Here is a 17,908-nt window from a genome sequence, read left to right as displayed (position 1 = left end):
GCAGCCCTCTGATTGATTCAGTTAGTAGTCTGTGACTTGCTGTCTTTAAACATCAGTTTCTCCCCTAAAGGTGGGGTAGAGCTGATCAAAACTGTAATTCTTTCCCTGATGCCTGAGATTGAAGTCATCTGACTACTTCTCGGTCTACTGCTTGTGAACAACATCATGAACCCATTTTAAAAGCAATCACTTCAACCCAAGGGAAAGGCTCTGAAGAGGCAACCTGTAGCTGTATTTTGAGGGGTGGTATGGTGTATCAAAGTGGGGAGAGCTTGGCATTTTAAAACAGTCTTCTGTCAGTCCATTTTAAAAAAGTATTCTGTCATCTCTGTCAATATTCGATGCAATCTATTGCATTTCATGCACCCTTCTAGGAATATCACAATTTCTGTTAACGCACAGATCTCACTTTTAGGTCCTCTAGCATGAAGAAAGCTTCTGTGACAATTAGACACAGCAGACCAGGTAGTGACTGAGAAACTGCAGTTCTGAGTTTCCTGTTTCCTCAACATCCTATCGTTCTGTAATCCATCCTGTCCTGCCTGGGGAAACTTGAGACCCACAGCAGAGAAGCCTTTCTCACAGGTCAAAGAGCAGGCTTTCCTGTGTGTCAGAGCAATCAAGCCATTCCTCCATCCCTTTTCTAAACATTTCAACCAGTATCGAGTCCCAGGGGAGAGCCTCCAGTTCATCACAGGGCACACACAGAAGCCAGTTAACCTGCCAGCAGGTCTTTTCACTGGGAAGCACTCTGAGAAAACCCATGTGAACACAGGGAGAACATGCAAACTCCACACAGATAGCACCCCAGGTCTGGAATTGAACCTAGGGCCCCAGCATTGAAAGGCAGCAATGTTAACCACTGTCCCAATGTGTCGTCCAGCACAGTCAAGCTGTTTGCAGTGCTGTTTCATTTCCGTGTTGTTTTCAACTTGCCATCTTTTCCTGAGCTCATTTCCTGAAGCTCTTACTGCTTTTTGGAGTTTAGGTTGCAGAGGCATATTATCAGCGAGTTGGATATATGTTTCTTTTCTCTTTTCAATCATTCTACATGCCTAAATGAGTCAGAAACGAATAGACACATGCTTTGTTATGGCCTGGTATCATATGGAGGAGCTCCTGAAGTTTACCAGAGAGTCCCACCAGATCAGAACCTCCCAGCTGGAGGCTGGCGTCTCTGTGGGGAATGAAATCAGCCACCTGGGCCAGGATTGGTCCCATGGGTTCAAGCACAGGCCTGTAAAAGAATCTGTAGTGTCATGGCCATGAAGCTACAGTATCACACCATTGACAAAACAGCGATGATGCCACTTTATTTTTAGAATTGCTAATTCTGTAGCTGGGTATTGCCAGTGAGCATCTTTGTCTACTATTAGTCAAATTTGCCAATACTTTTAGGGAACTTTTGAATAGGGTTATTCATTCCCCCAGAACAATTCAGACTTATCTCCTTTTGTTTCATCAGATGGTAGCGGTAATTGAAAAGTACGGTGCAAAACTGTGTCACATGTCACAGGAGTGGTATATATACTGATGGAAAAAAGAAATGCAACACCTCCTCCTCCACACTCTGGCCCTCCTGTCTGCGTGGAACAGGCTGAAGAGTGACTCATCCGTGAAGAGGACCTGATGTCACTGCTGACAAGTCCATCGCAGCCTCTGTCTGGCCCAAGCCAGTCGGGTGTAAAGTCTAGGAGGTGTGAGGAGACCTCTGACAGGTCGCCTTGCTGTAAGGCCAGCAGCACGGAGCCTCACTGTCCTGTCACTGATGCTGGCATTGTGTCTGCCAGCAGTTTCAGCAGCAGTAAGGGTCGAGTGGCAGATCTGAAACAATCTCTTAGATGGACCAATCTGATGTGTCGGTCCTGCTCTGGTGCGGTCACTCGACGGTGACCGGATCTTGGACGGTCATCTGTCCTGCTGGTCTGCTGAAACCTTCTCTGCAGTCGGGACACAGTGGAGTGGCTTACTCCATAGTGTCTGGCAGCGCTGGCACATGACATGCCTGCCTGCAGCGTGCCAATGGCCCTCTCCCTTGCTTCTGGTGACATTCGAGGCATTATGGAATGCACAGAAAACTGACTAAGTGTGGCCTGTTTCCTGCACTGACCTAAGCTTTGAATTAAGGCCCTTTTAAAGGCATTGTTCCACCTGGACCTCGTTGGGTGAGTGATTGGCAAGTTGCAATGCCTCACTGCACAAGCTGTATTGCTGGTCAGAGGGCTTAAAACAAATTGACAACTTTTTTTTGAAAGTACATCAGCTGTAACTATAGTGCTCTCATTCCAGAAAATGTTGCATTTCTTTTTTTCATTAGTATATCATGGCACTGTGTATTAGTGCCTGGAGCATTGCTGCCTTGTAGCCTGGTTTCATCAGATCTCAGAAGCTAAGCAGGCCTGATCCTGGTCTGTACTGGGATGGGAGATCTCCTAGGAAAACCAAGCTGTGGCTGTAAATGCTTTCGGTAGACCAGTAGGTAGTGCCCTTCCCTCCGGAAAATGAATATCAAAGATCCAGTATTTCCTGTTTCCGATATAATGACCAGGGCAGGGTGTTGTAGAAGGTGCTGCTTTTCAGGTGAGACATAAAACAAAGCTCCTGACTAGGTGGTTATTAAAGATGTGGGCAGGAGATCCAGGTGTATAATTGAGGTGTCCTGTCTGGACACCATTTTGAATTTCCACACCCTGGCCTCACCAGAAACAAGACCCTCCTTCAAAAAGCTTCCCCTTAAATTTCTTCTTCCTCAAAGCAGTTTCTGCTGTGCAGGGGGGCTCCTGGTGCAGAATGACAGTTGGGTGAATTGGAAGTAAAGTTCTCTTCTAATTGAATTAATGCTCAGATTTTCTCATTTTCTGTTTGTTTGTTTTTCCCCTCAATGTTTCTATACTTCTCGAGCAGTTTCCAGGGGTCTTCACCCTGCTTTCCTCTCTGGTAACGGTAACCCAGCAATCGTACATTAGGAAGAGGCCTGTCCTGTGCCTTCTATCAAACCGAAGGCTGCTTATCTTTCAGTCTTCCATCTGTTTCTGTTAGTCAATCCTGTATTACCCAATGCACATCCTCTGTCTTCTGAGAGCACAGGTTTGGCAATATACTCCGAAATGTCAGCTGTTCCGGTTGATTGCAAAGAAAGACAAGGGACACGTCTCAGACCTGCAGCTGCTGCAAACTCGGCTATATTGCGAGTTGATTTTCTGGCTCTGGCATGGAGCTTTATCAGCGAGGATGAACCTTGAGCATTGCACACTCCTACACAACAGCAGTTCATTTTCCCAATACAGCTGGTGAGAACATCCATCCATCCATTTTCTCTCTGTTTTATCCATTTCAGGGTCACTGGGGAGTCAGAGCCTGTCCTGGCAAACAGTGGGCGCAAGGCAGGGTGCCCCCTGGCAAGGGTGTAATCAGAGGGGGGACATGGGGTGGCTGTTGCCATTTCTATATATGGCTTTGCCACCCCATCTTAGGCATTGACTAAATGCCATATTTTCTTCAATTTACCAATACAAATTTAAGGGGCGGAGCAGTGGTCCTGTGGCTAAGGCTCTGTCCCTCTGGCTCAAAGGTTGCTGGTTCAAATCCCACAGCTGGCAGAGGAATTTTCCTCCATTGGGGCCCTGAGCAAGGCCCTTTACCCCAACTGCTCCAGGGGCGCTGTACAATGGCTGACCCTGCGCTCTGACCCCAAGCTTCTCTCCCTGTCTGTGTGTCTCATGGAGAGCAAGCTGGGGTATGCAAAAAGGTGAATTCCTAATGCAAGAAATTGTATAGGCTATAAGCAACATTATCATTATTATTATTATTATAATAAAAAAGAAAATATAAATGTAGTAAACAATTACAGCACACCTGCAATGTTTTTTGAGTGAGTGTCCATGTAGCCTATATTGTATATTGTAAATTGACACCTGAAGAAGGCTCCACGGCCGAAACGTTGTGTTCTCTTTCTTCTTTTTTTCAGCATGGAATAAACCTATTACTTGTTCCTTTGCAGCCTACGCATGCTGACGCAGCTACCCACCTGAACTATATTGTAAAGAGTTAGTGTAGGCAAATATGCAGCCGTTTGTCCTGGATCATTCCTGTGTAGCAAACAAACTGCTATTGCCCCCTTAGAAACAAGTCACAGTGGTCCGTCACCAAGTGTTGATGTTATATTGAGAATCATGAATTTTGGTTGTACTTTATTCAAAAAGCTCTTTATGAAGCTATCGGAATATGACAAAATACAGAGAGAAATAACGGGGTGTGAGTGTTTTTCCTCACGCAGAAGGTGCTTCGGAGTTGTATCAGTTCGGCCTCGCCCGTAGTGCCAGTCTGGGGTACCCAGTGTAACTGGCGCGGAGAAGAACAGTAGGACGCTTTGTAGTAGGACATCCTATCTCTGCAAGTATTCATCTAATTTAAAAATGCCACCCATGAAGGTGTCTGTGCCAGCCTAAATATAAAACCCCATCTGTGCTGGTGCATCCTTGGTGGGACGTCAGTTCATCACAGGGCACACATAGACGCCAACACGCACACACACTGCACAACACACCTGTTTATACAGGGTCTTCTCTCTGTGACCAGGGTTTTATTACTTTCTCCAGCCGGACCCTGATGTATGGAGGGCATTCACTTTCATAATAGTCTCCAGCAGCCCCAATTCAATTCTGCTGCAATATCGATATCCATCCGTTCCCTTTGTGTCTGGGTTAGTCTGAAGGATGGGAGTGGGCCACGGTAATACATTTTCCTGAAGAATTTCTCTGAGCTCTCACAGGCTCTGCACTGTGCATTCGTGTCACATCAGGGTCTGGCTGGTGCGTTCCAGCGTGAGGCTGCCCTGAGTAAAATACTTCATTTGAGTTTTATTTTTGACGATGATGGTATTCACCAGTGGAGTGCAGCGACTTGATTCCGTTCTGTCCTGGCTTCCGTATGTTGCAACAGGAAGAAAAAAAAAAGCAGATTCTCAGGACATCTGTAGGCTGTGGCATTCTTCCAGCATCCTGGCTGCAAATGCATCTTTGCATACTCCCCCCTCCCACCTCTCCTGCTCCCCAGTGTCTCTGGGCTTTTATCCTAATGAAAATGGCTGCAGGCAGCTGGGAGTTAATCTGTTTAAGAGCTGTGGGCCCGTGCTGAGTCAGTGAGTTCAGGACGTGAATGATTTCTCGGCTGAAGGTCGAAGGGGCGCTTGCAGCACGGCTGCTGCCAACAGATCCTTTCTCCCTCCTCCGGATGCACTCGGCAACATCCCGCACTCCCGCTGGCCACCAGTGCTGGCCTGCTGCCTCCGCCATCTGTCCTGGACTCACCCAGATCCTGCCGCTCCTGCGGAAGCACAGTTTTCCAGGAACAGCTCCTCTCCTTGAAGAAATCTGGATCCAGCATCGCACCTCTGTTCAAATTGGTGCGCAGTGCCACGTCCTACATTCCAGAGCTTGGCCACGTTAAAATGAACTGGCTTGATGATGCAAGACAATGCAGAGCCTAGATGTGTGCAGACAGTCACGATGCACGACGATGCATGATGATGCAGAACCTAGAGTTGTGCATACACAACCACGTTGCACAACAATGCGGAGCCTAGATGTGTGCAGACACAGTCACGATGCCCCGCAATGTAGAGCCTAGATGTGTGCAGACAAAATCACGATGCACAACAATGCAGAGCCTAGATGTGTACAGACACAATCGAGATGCATGATGATGCAGAGCCTAGATGTGTGCAGACACAATCACAATGTATGACAACGCAGAGTCTAGATGTGTGCAGACACAATCATGGTGCACAACAGTGCAGAGCAGTGTCTGATAACCTGTATTTGTGCAGTGTGTGTGTGGCATGACGTAGATGCTTATGCAGACGGCTGATGTCAGTACTGCCGATATTTCTTAAATAACATTAGCACAGGCGTCTAGGGCTCTCCAGTGGCTCAAATAGGACAGGAGCTGGCTTACAGAATAGATTGATCCAGACGTCTGTAGTTTTCGACCTGGGTCATGTCAATAACTGATTATGACGGGTGTTCTCCATGCTAGAAATAATGGGGTTATTGAAATTGAATTATTGACCTTCCAGGCACTTGCAGTGATGTCTGTATGCAACACAACACTCGTCTAGTTGGTGCTCTCTGTCCTTTCAGAGCTTGAAGGCTGTCAGATGGCATATGGCCCAACAGGTGTGTGTGTTGGAGGAGCAGGTATGCATGCCTCACCCTCTCCCATGCTGGTATGGGAGTTGCTGTGAGAGAACTGAGTCTTTAAAAAACAGTTTATTATCTTTAACAGAAGCTTAACTTTCTCTCTGTGAGGATGGCAGTTCTCCGTGGGCTTTAAAGCCCTTGTTCACTCCGAAGATGGGAAGACATTGATTCCCACTGAAGCAAAAGCTGTGATGTATCACTACCCGTCTGCTTTTTCACGTCTTCAAGGGTTTTCTGCAGAGGATGCTTTCAGCTGCATCCCCACCTCCCACCCCCCACACCCCAGACGCCCTCCCAGAAGAAGTGAAGTCATTCAATCCTGTGAGAGAATGTGCACTATTGACCTCTGTGCATTAGCCTCTCTTTGTGCCACTCTCACTAAACTGATCCCTTGTTTTAAGAGCCGCCAGACAGCCATGATTCAGACTCTGGGTACTTAATCAAAGCGTCCATCTGGATTAACTCCAGCATTGCATATCTCCACACAGACAATAAATGATCTGCATTGTGTGACCACCAGAGCTGCAGCACAGGCTTAAGACACAGTGGGGAGATTAAGATCTTGAGGGGAATTCATGAGCTCTGAGACAACAGCGGGAAGGGCATCCACAGAACTGTTTTTCCCATGTTCACGTGGAGATCAGTGGACGATGGGCCAGTGAAGCTTTTTCTAAGGAGCCAGTTTCTTCAATGCCAAGATCAGCAAAATGTATGCAGAAAAGCTTTCCTTTACTCAGATAGACTGAGGTCTGTCAAGGTGAAAGCAAGTAAATAGCGATGACTTAAGTACAATCACGGAATAGTCAAAACAATGCAAACTTCCCATGGAAGGTTTATTAATGTACAGCATTGTCTTGTCACGATCGTAAGCCCCTCCTCTTAGCCCTTCCTTGTTTATTCTTTATCTCCTACACCTGCCTCTGGTTCCAGCCCCTGTCCTAGTCTTTTTTCCCATTGTTTTCTCACTCCCTTCTGGATTGTGCTGTCTGCATAGGGTCCTGAAAGACGCTTCGTGACATGTCTAAACTTTCGTAAAGCTTTAGAGTAGTGCATGTGCAGGGCATAAAAATGTACTGTACTTAGCCAGGCCCTTGGTTGTGCCGTACTCTTCCTCAACACTTTTCAGGGCTAGATTTTTGCAGACCTCTCTGATGTTGGTTTGAATTCACCTGAATTTGGGAAGGTCCTGAGGGCTTCGTCACATGCATTGATGACCTAGTGCTGAGTGACTTTGCATGAAATAATCTCAGGTATGCCTTTGCTGTGGGTTATTTTACTTGCGGTATTTTGTGTGGAGAATTTAATTTGTTTTATAACGGTTATAACCTACCAAATAAAAGCATCTCCAAATAGCTCTATAAATACAGTATATGCACATCCACACACTCCTAGGTACCACTCTGATGTCTGATGGAGGACACCACTGGTATTGAGAGGAGTCTAGTTGTGTTTTAGTCATTACTCTCTACAGACATTTGGATCCGAAATGCTGCTGTCGGAGCCCGTCTGGCAGTGAGACAAAGACAGAGGCACAGAGTTATTACTGAGAAGTCATGACTTCCTAATGGCATTTTCTGGCTCTTATCTTGAGAGTTATCACCATTACAGACGCTGCACTCCATTGATTTTTCATTCTGCAATTTCCTATTCTACACCGCAGTTCTTAACCATTGTGCCTTTCCTGTTAGTCCATGGATAACGGAAGAGACCACACAGAGGAAATGAGATGAAAGGAGATTGTTAGATCTTGTGCCCCGCTGGCTGTTTTTGGTTGTTACTCTCAGGAGGCGTGAAATTTCAGACACGAGAAGATATTGCGTTGTAATTCCGGTAGATCCCCCCAAATACCTAACTTAACCTGGAAAACGTGTAAATATTTGCACTTGTTTCAAGTATGTGTCTCAATGTTTGGCTCTGTAATTTCTAGCAACGGTCTACGTTTTTCTGGAGCAAGAACTGACATGACTATTTCAGGAGCAGGTATAGAGAATGGAAATTCACTCTGTAAAGAAAAGTCCTGGAAAAGATCATAAAGAATATACCTCCTAGAGGTTAATGCAGTGTGTAAGTGAGAGGCAGGGCACTGTGGAGACTGTCAGCGTGGGTGAAGAACGGTCATTAATAGGGAATCTGGTGCCCTTCACAATTACAGCTTCTTCTTTGGCTTAATATAGTTTCCCCTATGGCTATTCTGCAGAGACAGCTTTCTGTAATCGAGTGAAGAAAATGAAACTGCTCTCTTTTTAATTAGTAAATCATTGTGGCATCAGCAGGAAGAAAAATACCTTGGGGGGCAAGGGACAGGGAGTGCTCCCCCAACACACCTACACCCACTGTGTCTCCCTCATTCAATTTGAGCTCAGGAGGAGAACTTCCACTAAATAGAAAAATGACGACTCAAAAATCTTGTATTGTCACGATTAGTGGAAGGACGGGGAGGATGTGATACACTTCCTCCAAGACGGAGAAAAGCACAGAGCTCTGTACCCCTGTGTACTTTGAACTCTGCAACAGCTGTCTGTCCAGCTGGGTTTTCTGCGATTTCTCCTTCCTGTACCTTTTTTTTTTACTGGATTAAGAAATGCCAGTAACAGTTGCGAGGCAAAGAAAAAGAGGGCCGCATAGGTGCATGCTTCAAAGGCCCCTGTCACGTCCGAGATCCCTCCCTAGAGGGCGCTCCACTGCTCCCATTATTGTTCGTGTGATTAAGCTCTCCAGGTGTACCCTTTTAGCGTTATTATTTAAAGACCAGCTCCTCCAGTCCTCGGGGCTCATCATTAGGGTAAGATGTCGCGAGGCCCGCCTAGCACCAGGAAACCCTACGTCCATCTCCTGAGGGCATAGGCCTCATCCCCGACACCTCCCGCTTCCTGAGCCTGGGGTCTGGAGGATCTCGCCCCGTCACCCTTGGACCTCCATGTTTCGTTTGTCCGTGTGCTCCCCCCTCCCGGGGATTTTAACTTTGACGAGGCCCAGGATGGATTCCTTGTTGATGGACTCTCGGACTATGCTTTGACCTGCCCTTGGACCCGTTTGGATTTGGATGCCGTTTTGTCTTCCCCATACACTGTCTCACGGACTGTCACCATTATTTTGTGCACTATTAAACCCCTGTGTGTTCCCTTTTACCACGCCTCCTGTTTTCTCCAGCTCTTACCGCATCGCATAGGGTCTTCTACAAGATCTGACACGGATTTCAGTCCGTGTTCGTACATTTGTGTACGATACATTTGTGATTTTCATACAGCAGTTCTGTATGGGGTGGTGCCGAGGAAAAGTTTAGAAATTGTCTAAGAAAACTCTTCGGTTGGGTGTGGTCAAGCAGAGTCCCTTATTCATGCGCATGGGAAGGATATGATCATGCAGATCTGAGAGCAGCCTCTCATACAGATCTGTGGGTAACCTCTCCACCGAGATGATAAATGCAATTTTTATACAGCAAATTCACACAGGAAAGCTCATTCTAAGTTTCCATATTAGGAGTTGTTTTTTTCTCTACAAACATTTCTTTGTAATAGACCACATTCTTCTTAAGAAGCAGTTTTACCTTGTATACAGTCAAAAAGAAGTATATACTGTAAATAAAAGGTGTGAAATGAGCTAGACATTCTGCAGTTGTAGCATTAATATCAAAAAGTCAAATAATATACTTGCAATTGTTCTTTCATACTGTTGCTGGGTAAAAGGCATTTTTCAATGCCAACTAGTCACTATCTTATACACTTTTAAGAAAGGTAAATGCTAGAATTCTTCCTCAGTGGATGCCCTCTACTGACTGCTTTGCAACCCTCATCCAGGTTCCAAAGTCTCGACACAGCCCAGGCGGTCTCTGGGTGCCCGGCTGTATGAGACTGCAGTGCGTGTTTGTGTTGAAGTTGCGCTCTGCCTGTAGGGTCCCTGCAGTGACAGGACCAGTCGGGCTGGACGCTCCCCAGCTGTGAGGGCAGCTAACACAAACACCGATACTGATGGCCACCCACTTAACAGCCAGCCCGAGCAAGCGCCTCGCTGTCCTGGGGAGGAGCCGAGCCGCGGTCTGTGTTTGTATCAGCACTGCTGGATTACTGCCATGCAGAAGGAAGGCAAGAAGACACAAACCTCATTTCACGAACAGGAAAGATGTGTCTGAGAGGACTCTCACAGTGTAAATATTTACCACGAAGGTTGTTGTCCATTAACTGTTTGAGGAAACACCTATTCTAATATGTGTATATAAGTTTATGAATGATTCAAATTCTGGATGTCCTGAAGCTTGTTTTGGGTAATTAAAGTAAAAAGGACAGACGGATCGTTTTCTTCTTCAGATTCTGTTATTTATTTGTTTCGTTTTTTGGAAGATGTGTTTGTATTGTTCGGGTTAGTGGAGATGAGTGTTTTTCTAACAGACTCGGAAGGAGTGATACCTGAACAAAACTAGTGTTTCCTAATGCTATAGCAGCATTTCCTGTTCCTATGCAGGAACAAAACTGTTTTTACCTCCTTGTTATGTTATCACTCCCAGCTGTTCCAATATTGGAAGACAATAGAAAGCCGTCAGTCAACAGTTGAGTCTTTAGAACTCAGTAACGTTTCAAAAGCTTTGTCAGGTATAAATCTTTCACGAGCTGTGAGCCATTAGCGCAGAGTGCCATTAGTGTCTGTGTTTCAGTCGCTCAAAGGGGTTTTGTCGATTAATGCTGGCTTCTCTCTCCACACATGGCTCTTACTGTGAAATGCTTCTCACTGACTCACTTCTTCACCGTGCTTCTCAGGAGAAATACTCAGCATACTCAGACGTCTATGGTGGTGATAAAGTAGCAGTGCCATTGATAACCCAGAATTGCATGTACTGTATTTACTTGGTATCTGCAGTTTTTGCTGTTGTGTTTTCAGCTGATGTTTTACAATCTCTTCACTGACATGTATGGCACAGTATTTTGATTACTTGCCTCCACCTCTTCTCACTAGATTTTGCATAAGGTGCCTGGAAACTTGTTTGACAAGTCAACTGTTTCGGACACAGAACTACCTTAACTTGAGACACAGAGAGAGAAAGACAAACAGAAAGAGAGAGACACAGAGAGAGACTCACTCACACAGAGAGAAAGACACACAGAGAGAGAGAGACATATAAACAGAGAGAGACTCACTCACACAGAGACACACTCACAGAGGCAGAGAGAGAGACACACACAAAGAGAAAGACACACACACAGAGACAGAGACACTCAGAGAGACAAACACAGAGAGAGAGACACATAGGAATAGCCTGTTTCGGCTTCACCTGACTTTTCCTCTCTCGTCTTCTCCTCTCAAGGCAGCTTTTTGCACCTGAGTACACCGAGACCTGGTACAGCCCCAGCGGAGCCCTGCTCTCTTCCTCCCCCCAGAACGCGGTGAGTGTCCATCCGTGTGTCGGCTACGTCTCCTGCTGCTTCTCCCCTGGGGGAAATCGCTCAGTCAGCACTGCAGTGGTCAGGTACAAAGACGCTTTGTAAAGTGTGACCAGCGTTTTGAAACTATGGCAAAGTAACTGTTTAGTAAACCATAGTGGGAACTGAGGGGGGCAAGTATGCCACATATACAGTGCATTGCGAAAGTATTCGGCCCCCTTGAACTTTTCAACCTTTTGCCACATTTCAGGCTTCAAACATAAAGATATAAATTTTTTATTTTATGTGAAGAATCACCAACAAGTGGGACACAATTGTGAAGTGAAACGAAATCTATTTGATTTTTGAAACTTTTTTAACTAATAAAAAAATGAAAAGTGGGGCGTGCAAAATTATTCGGCCCCCTTGCGTTAATACTTTGTAGAGCCACCTTTTGCTGCGATTACAGCTGCAAGTCGCTTGGGGTATGTCTCTATCAGTTTTGCACATCGAGAGACTGAAATTCTTGCCCATTCTTCCTTGCAAAACAGCTCGAGCTCAGTGAGGTTGGACGGAGAGCGTTTGTGAACAGCAGTTTTCAGCTCTTTCCACAGATTCTCGATTGGATTCAGATCTGGACTTTGACCTGGCCATTCAAACACCTGGATACATTTATTTGTGAACCATTCCTTTGTAGATTTTGCTGTATGTTTGGGATCATTGTCTTGTTGGAAGATAAATCTCTGTCCCAGTTTCAGGTCTTTTGCAGACTCCAACAGGTTTTCATCCAGAATGGTCCTGTATTTGGCTGCATCCATCTTCCCCTCAATTTTAACCATCTTCCCTGTCCCTGCTGAAGAAAAGCAGGCCCAAACCATGATGCTGCCACCACCATGTTTGACAGTGGGGATGGTGTGTTGAGGGTGATGAGCTGTGTTGCTTTTACGCCAAACATATTGTTTTGCATTGTGGCCAAAAAGTTCGATTTTGGTTTCATCTGACCAGAGCACCTTCTTCCACATGTTTGGGGTGTCTCCCAGGTGGCTTGTGGCAAACTTTAGACGAGACTTTTTATGGATATCTTTGAGAAATGGCTTTCTTCTTGCCACTCTTCCATAAAGGCCAGATTTGTGCAGTGTAAGACTGATTGTTGTCCTATGGACAGACTCTCCCACCTCAGCTGTAGTTCTCTGCAGTTCATCCAGAGTGATCATGGGCCTCTTGGCTGCATCTCTGATCAGTCTTCTCCTTGTCTGAGCTGAAAGTTTAGAGGGACGGCCAGGTCTTGGTAGATTTGCAGTGGTCTGATACTCCTTCCATTTCAAGATGATCGCTTGCACAGTGCTCCTTGGGATGTTTGAAGCTTGGGAAATCTTTTTGTATCCAAATCCGGCTTTAAACTTCTCCACAACAGTATTACGGACCTGCCTGGTGTGTTCCTTGGTCTTCATGATGCTCTCTGCGCTTTCAACAGAACCTTGAGACTATCACAGAGCAGGTGCATTTATACAGAGACTTGATTACACACAGGTGGATTCTATTTATCACCATCAGTCATTTAGGACAACATTGGATCATTCAGAGATCCTCTCTGAACTTCTGGAGTGAGTTTGCTGCACTGAAAGTAAAGGGGCCGAATAATTTTGCACGCCCCACTTTTCATTCTTTTATTAGTTAAAAAAGTTTCAAAAATCCAATAGATTTCGTTCCACTTCACAATTGTGTCCCACTTGTTGGTGATTCTTCACATAAAATAAAAAATTTATATCTTTATGTTTGAAGCCTGAAATGTGGCAAAAGGTTGAAAAGTTCAAGGGGGCCGAATACTTTCGCAAGGCACTGTACGTAATGTGGTCAACAAATAAAAAATTGCAAGCTCATTTTGGAGAAACTGGATATTTATTCAAATGCACAGAACGGATATCGATCAACTCTTCGTCCAATCACAACAATACACTCACTACATTGTCTGAACTCTGAACCCTGACCTGGAAGGTGTTCTTTCCGATACGGATACTGACGTACTGCTGGAGCAGGGAAGGGGTGAGTAAAATCAAGTCAGTGCACCTGAACGCCAGCCTGTCGTGTCTTGTTCTGTTGCAGGAGCACTGCTTTTACCACGGGGCGGTGAGAGGCCAGGAGGGGTCAGGTGTGGCGCTGAGCACCTGTCGCGGACTGCGGTGAGACTGCTGGCGGCCCCGCGTTAGGCGTTAGTCGCGGGGGCCTGGGGCCCACCTGTCTTTTCCTGATGTCACACAGCTCGGTGTGTGTAAAAAAGCTCAGTCTGCTCTGCTGATGTCACGCCTCAGGGTTGTCGGGCCTCTCCGGACCCCTGTGAGTTGCGCCTCAGCACCAGGTGCCATGATGAGAACCGTGCACAATGAAGAATTGTTTCTTTTTGAGCAAACAAACCCAGGGGTCTGATATTTCTTCCCTCTGACTTTGCGGCCTCAAAAATCAGTAAGTAGCAAGCAAGCGTCTGATGAGATACATTTTACAGCGAGACATCCAACTTTTGGAGCTTGTACCCTAGGCAGCTTTCCTTTTCACCCAGTTGGAAATTTCACTGGAACAATTCAGTTTCAGGACCTTGCTCAGGGGTACAACAGCACTGTCTCAGCAGGGATTTGAACCCCCAACCTCCCAGTGAGAGGTCCAGTACCCTGACCGCTGTGCCACACTGCTGCCCCCACAGCCTCAGATCAACAGGACTAATCTTGCCTACTGCCATATCACCCTGCAGCTCACAGCTGGCAGCCCCACTGAAGCTCAGCAGGTGTGAGCCTGGTCAGTACCTGGATGGGAGACCTCCTGGGAAAAACTAAGGCTGCTGCTGGAAGAGGTGTCAGTGGGGCCAGCAGGGGGCGCTCACCCTGTGGCCTATGTGGGTCCTAATGGCCTAGTATAGTGACGGGGGACACTATACTGTAAAAAGGCAGTTGGATGAGATGTAAAAACGAGGCCCTGACTCTCTGTGGTCATTAAAAATCCTAGGAGGAAAAGAGCAGGGGTGTTACCCCAGTGTCCTGGCCAAATTTCAATCATGGCCTCCTAATAATCCCCATCTATGAACTGGCTTCATCACTCTGTTCTCCTCCCCACTGAGAGCTGGTGTGAGGTGAGAGTACTGGTGCACTCTGGCTGCCATCACATCATACAGGTGGGGCTGCACACTGGTGGTGGTGGAAGGGAGTCTCCATTACCTGTAAAGCGCTTTGAGCTATATAAGTGTAAGCTATTATTATTATTAGAATTATTATTCCGAAAAAACACGACTTTGGGAATTTTTGCTATTTGTTTTATCAGAGTGGTAAAGAATGGTTTGTGATTGTATTGTTATCCATTGTCTTTCTCATTGTTGACCTCAGGGGTGGCCAGATTTCTAAGAAATCGGTTCAGAGTCATTAGTTATGTATGTCTCCCCCTCGACTTTTCTCTCCGCCCACAGGGGCACGTGAAGAGGGATGAACCTGCCCCGTGTTCCTCCAAGCAGACACATCTGCGGGAGAAACATCTGGAAACCGTTGGACAGGGTTGCAGGAGGGGTCCTGGAAACCCAAGACCTGCGGAATTACTCCAGAAAAAAAAAACCGACACAGAGAGACTGTAGGCTGGAAATGCTGGGGATTTTTTTTTTTAGCTGCTGCAGAAGAGCCTTAACAGATGCTTTTGCGAACAATAAATCACATCAAAATGAATCTCTGGGGAGAGTGGAAAGCTGTGCAGCGTCCGTGCCTGTAAAGATGAAGGAGAAGCAGAGTTCTGGCTGAGGTCTATCCGACGCCCCACTCCTGACAGGGCCGTTCCCCAGAGCTGTCGGCCTCGGATTTACAGTTTTTTTAGGATGTTTTCTCCATCTTTAAGTCAATTTCTATTGAAATAGCAAAGAAAGTACATTGGAACATGCAGCTGTGACCTATATAGCTTATATTACATCCCATGATTGTGAGGTAAGAACTTGTTGGCTGCTCATGGATGCCCAAGCTTGCCCTGCCTTCAGAGATAATGATACTTCCTCACACATATACAGCACTTTTCTGGACACTCCACTCAAAGCGCTTTACAGATAATGGGGGCTCCCCTTCACCACCAGTGTGCAGCCCCCCCTGGATGATGCAATGGCAGCCATAGTGCTCCAGTGTGCTCAGCACACACCACCTGTGGGGAAAAGAACAGAGTGATGTTCTCAAACTCTTTTTGAGAAATACCCTGGGATTTTTGATTACCACAGAGAATCAGGACCTCAGTTTTACATCTCATCCAAAGGATGGCACCTTTTCACCCCCAGCTGGCCCCACTGACACCAATTCTAGCAGCAGCCTTAGTTTTTCCCAGGAGGTCTCCCATCCAGGTACTGACCAGGCTCCCACCTGCTGAGCTTCAGTAGGCTGCCAGTTGTGAGTTGCAGGGTGATATGGCTGCTGGCCATATCATGGCCCATCTAGGGACACCACTGGAATAAGTGAAGAACTACTATCTTTTTGGTGATACTCAGAAACCTATCATTTTTTATATTATCTTTTGTTTTTTTGGAGTTATTCAGAGATACAAATCAGCACCTGCTTTTACAGAAGACCTATGAAATGACAGAAACTGTAAAGTCAAAACATTCTTATTTCAGAGGTACAGCATTGGATAGTTATAATAATAATAATAATTGCTTACACTTATATAGCGCTTTTCTGGACACTCCACTCGAAGCGCTTTACAGGTAATGGGGACTCCCCTCCACCACCACCACCAGTGTGCAGCCCCACCTGGATGCTGTTGTGTTTCGTTTGTGTTTAGCATCAACAGATTAACAGATGTTGTGCTGTTTGGGGGGAAAAAAGGCCTCAGAATTGTTCTATGGGTCCTGAACAAGTAAGGTATGGTCATATAAAAGACTTGAATTTATTGTGCTGTTGCCCATTTCTCTGCAGAGGCCTGATCACAGTCAACCACACGGTGAGCTATCTGATCGAGCCACTGCCCAACGGCACAGACGCCGACCAGCACGCTGTCTACCGAGTGGAGAGTCTGAGGCTGCAGCAGGGCACCTGCGGGCATCGCCATGGAGACCACACGGACAGACTGGAGGACATAATCGCTGGTCTGATACACACAGAGCAACATGGCAGAGTGAGGGTGCAGCCCTGCCAGGAATTTCATTCCCCCATCAGGAGTGCGACTGATCAGATTGTCCCGAAATCATGGATCTGTTGCAACAGAATCTCCTGCATTCTAATGTCAGTGTTTCTGCCCTTAATGTAGGAGGAAGTGGCATTAACTGTATGGTGGTTGTACAGTGCTTTTTTAATACTCAAACAGCCAAAGATGCAGAATTTCTCAGTTGCCCTGTTCCCTTATTCGTGATTTCTCCCCTTCTTGATTTTGAAAAGTCTTAAGAGATGCTGAAAATCAAAAGCCCATTATCATGTGCTTCTTGAGTTTGTGGAACCTGGAGAGCATCTCCCGTCTTGCTTTTTTGTAGTCCTGTTCTCTCAGAGTGCTTTAGAAGAGAACACAAACTCTAGTATCACTAAAGCTTTCTGGTCGAGCTGTGTTGTTTTGTGCTTTTTCCTTCTGTAGGAAAAGAGAGATCTCAGGAAGAACACGAAATATGTTGAACTGATGATAGTCGCCGATAATGCAGAGGTAAGAGTCAGTAATAAGACTGTTACTAGTACTCTAATACTATATAATATTAGCATGGGATAATTCAGTAAAAATGTACAGGTGCTCTCATTATTTCAAAAGAATGCGGAGGCAATCTTTGCACAAAGTACTCAGCTTTTATTAGAAAAAGGGCAACAGCAAGCAGACAAGCTCTCCGAGGCTTGATATGAATGTGTTACAAGTCTCCTCCTCCCACTCCATAGCAGTGCATAAACGTCTCTTAATGAGTATAACGGCAATAATAGTAATTAAACATGAACAGGGGTCAATTAAAATGGATGGGTTCATGCCTGTGTGGTAATTAAGACCACGGGACTGCACTCTGCATCTCCTGGAAGTGGAGAGACTAAGGACATTACATCATCAAGAGCACCAAAGACATTACATCATCCAGAATACCAAGGACATCAAGAGAAAGAAGGACATTACATCAACAGAAACAAGGACATTACATGATAAAGAGCACCAAGGATATTACAACTTCAAGAGGACATTGCATTTTCAAGAGGACCAAAGTCTGTACAGCATCAAAAGCACCAACAACATTATCAAGTCTGAGAAACACGAGGATCTGTGCTGCTCTTCCAAGAAACAAGAAATACTACTTTCAATAATACTAGTTTTGTAACATGGTGCTTCATTTGTGTTGAGTAATTAAATGTCATTTAATTAAATGAAATAAATTAAATTTTTAAATTA

At 45.7% G+C, this 17,908-nt stretch overlaps 1 protein-coding gene across 4 annotated transcripts in view; it reads left to right on the top strand.

Annotated features, from left to right (window-relative positions):
* The window catches only part of adam19b (ADAM metallopeptidase domain 19b), a 39,114-nt gene that overhangs the window by 2,686 nt on the left and 18,520 nt on the right, over positions 1-17,908 (top strand). The window contains exons 1-5 of one of the 4 annotated variants that reach the window (XM_069195976.1): positions 9,636-10,344; positions 11,497-11,575; positions 13,655-13,731; positions 16,474-16,672; positions 17,123-17,188. In XM_069195976.1, coding sequence (XP_069052077.1) covers positions 10,169-10,344; positions 11,497-11,575; positions 13,655-13,731; positions 16,474-16,672; positions 17,123-17,188 — 597 coding nt within the window. In that variant the 5' untranslated portion in view covers positions 9,636-10,168. Of the gene's footprint in view, positions 1-9,635; positions 10,345-11,496; positions 11,576-13,654; positions 13,732-15,006; positions 15,502-16,473; positions 16,780-17,122; positions 17,189-17,908 lie in introns of those variants that run through there. The other 3 variants (XM_069195975.1, XM_069195977.1, XM_069195978.1) reach the window with 3 other exon arrangements.

Source organism: Lepisosteus oculatus, chromosome 11, assembly GCF_040954835.1.
Source record: "Lepisosteus oculatus isolate fLepOcu1 chromosome 11, fLepOcu1.hap2, whole genome shotgun sequence".
NCBI classification, from domain to species: Eukaryota; Metazoa; Chordata; class Actinopteri; order Semionotiformes; family Lepisosteidae; genus Lepisosteus; species Lepisosteus oculatus.
The sequence above is the reverse complement of the archived record's forward strand: the minus strand, read 5'-3'. Positions and strand labels throughout refer to the sequence as shown.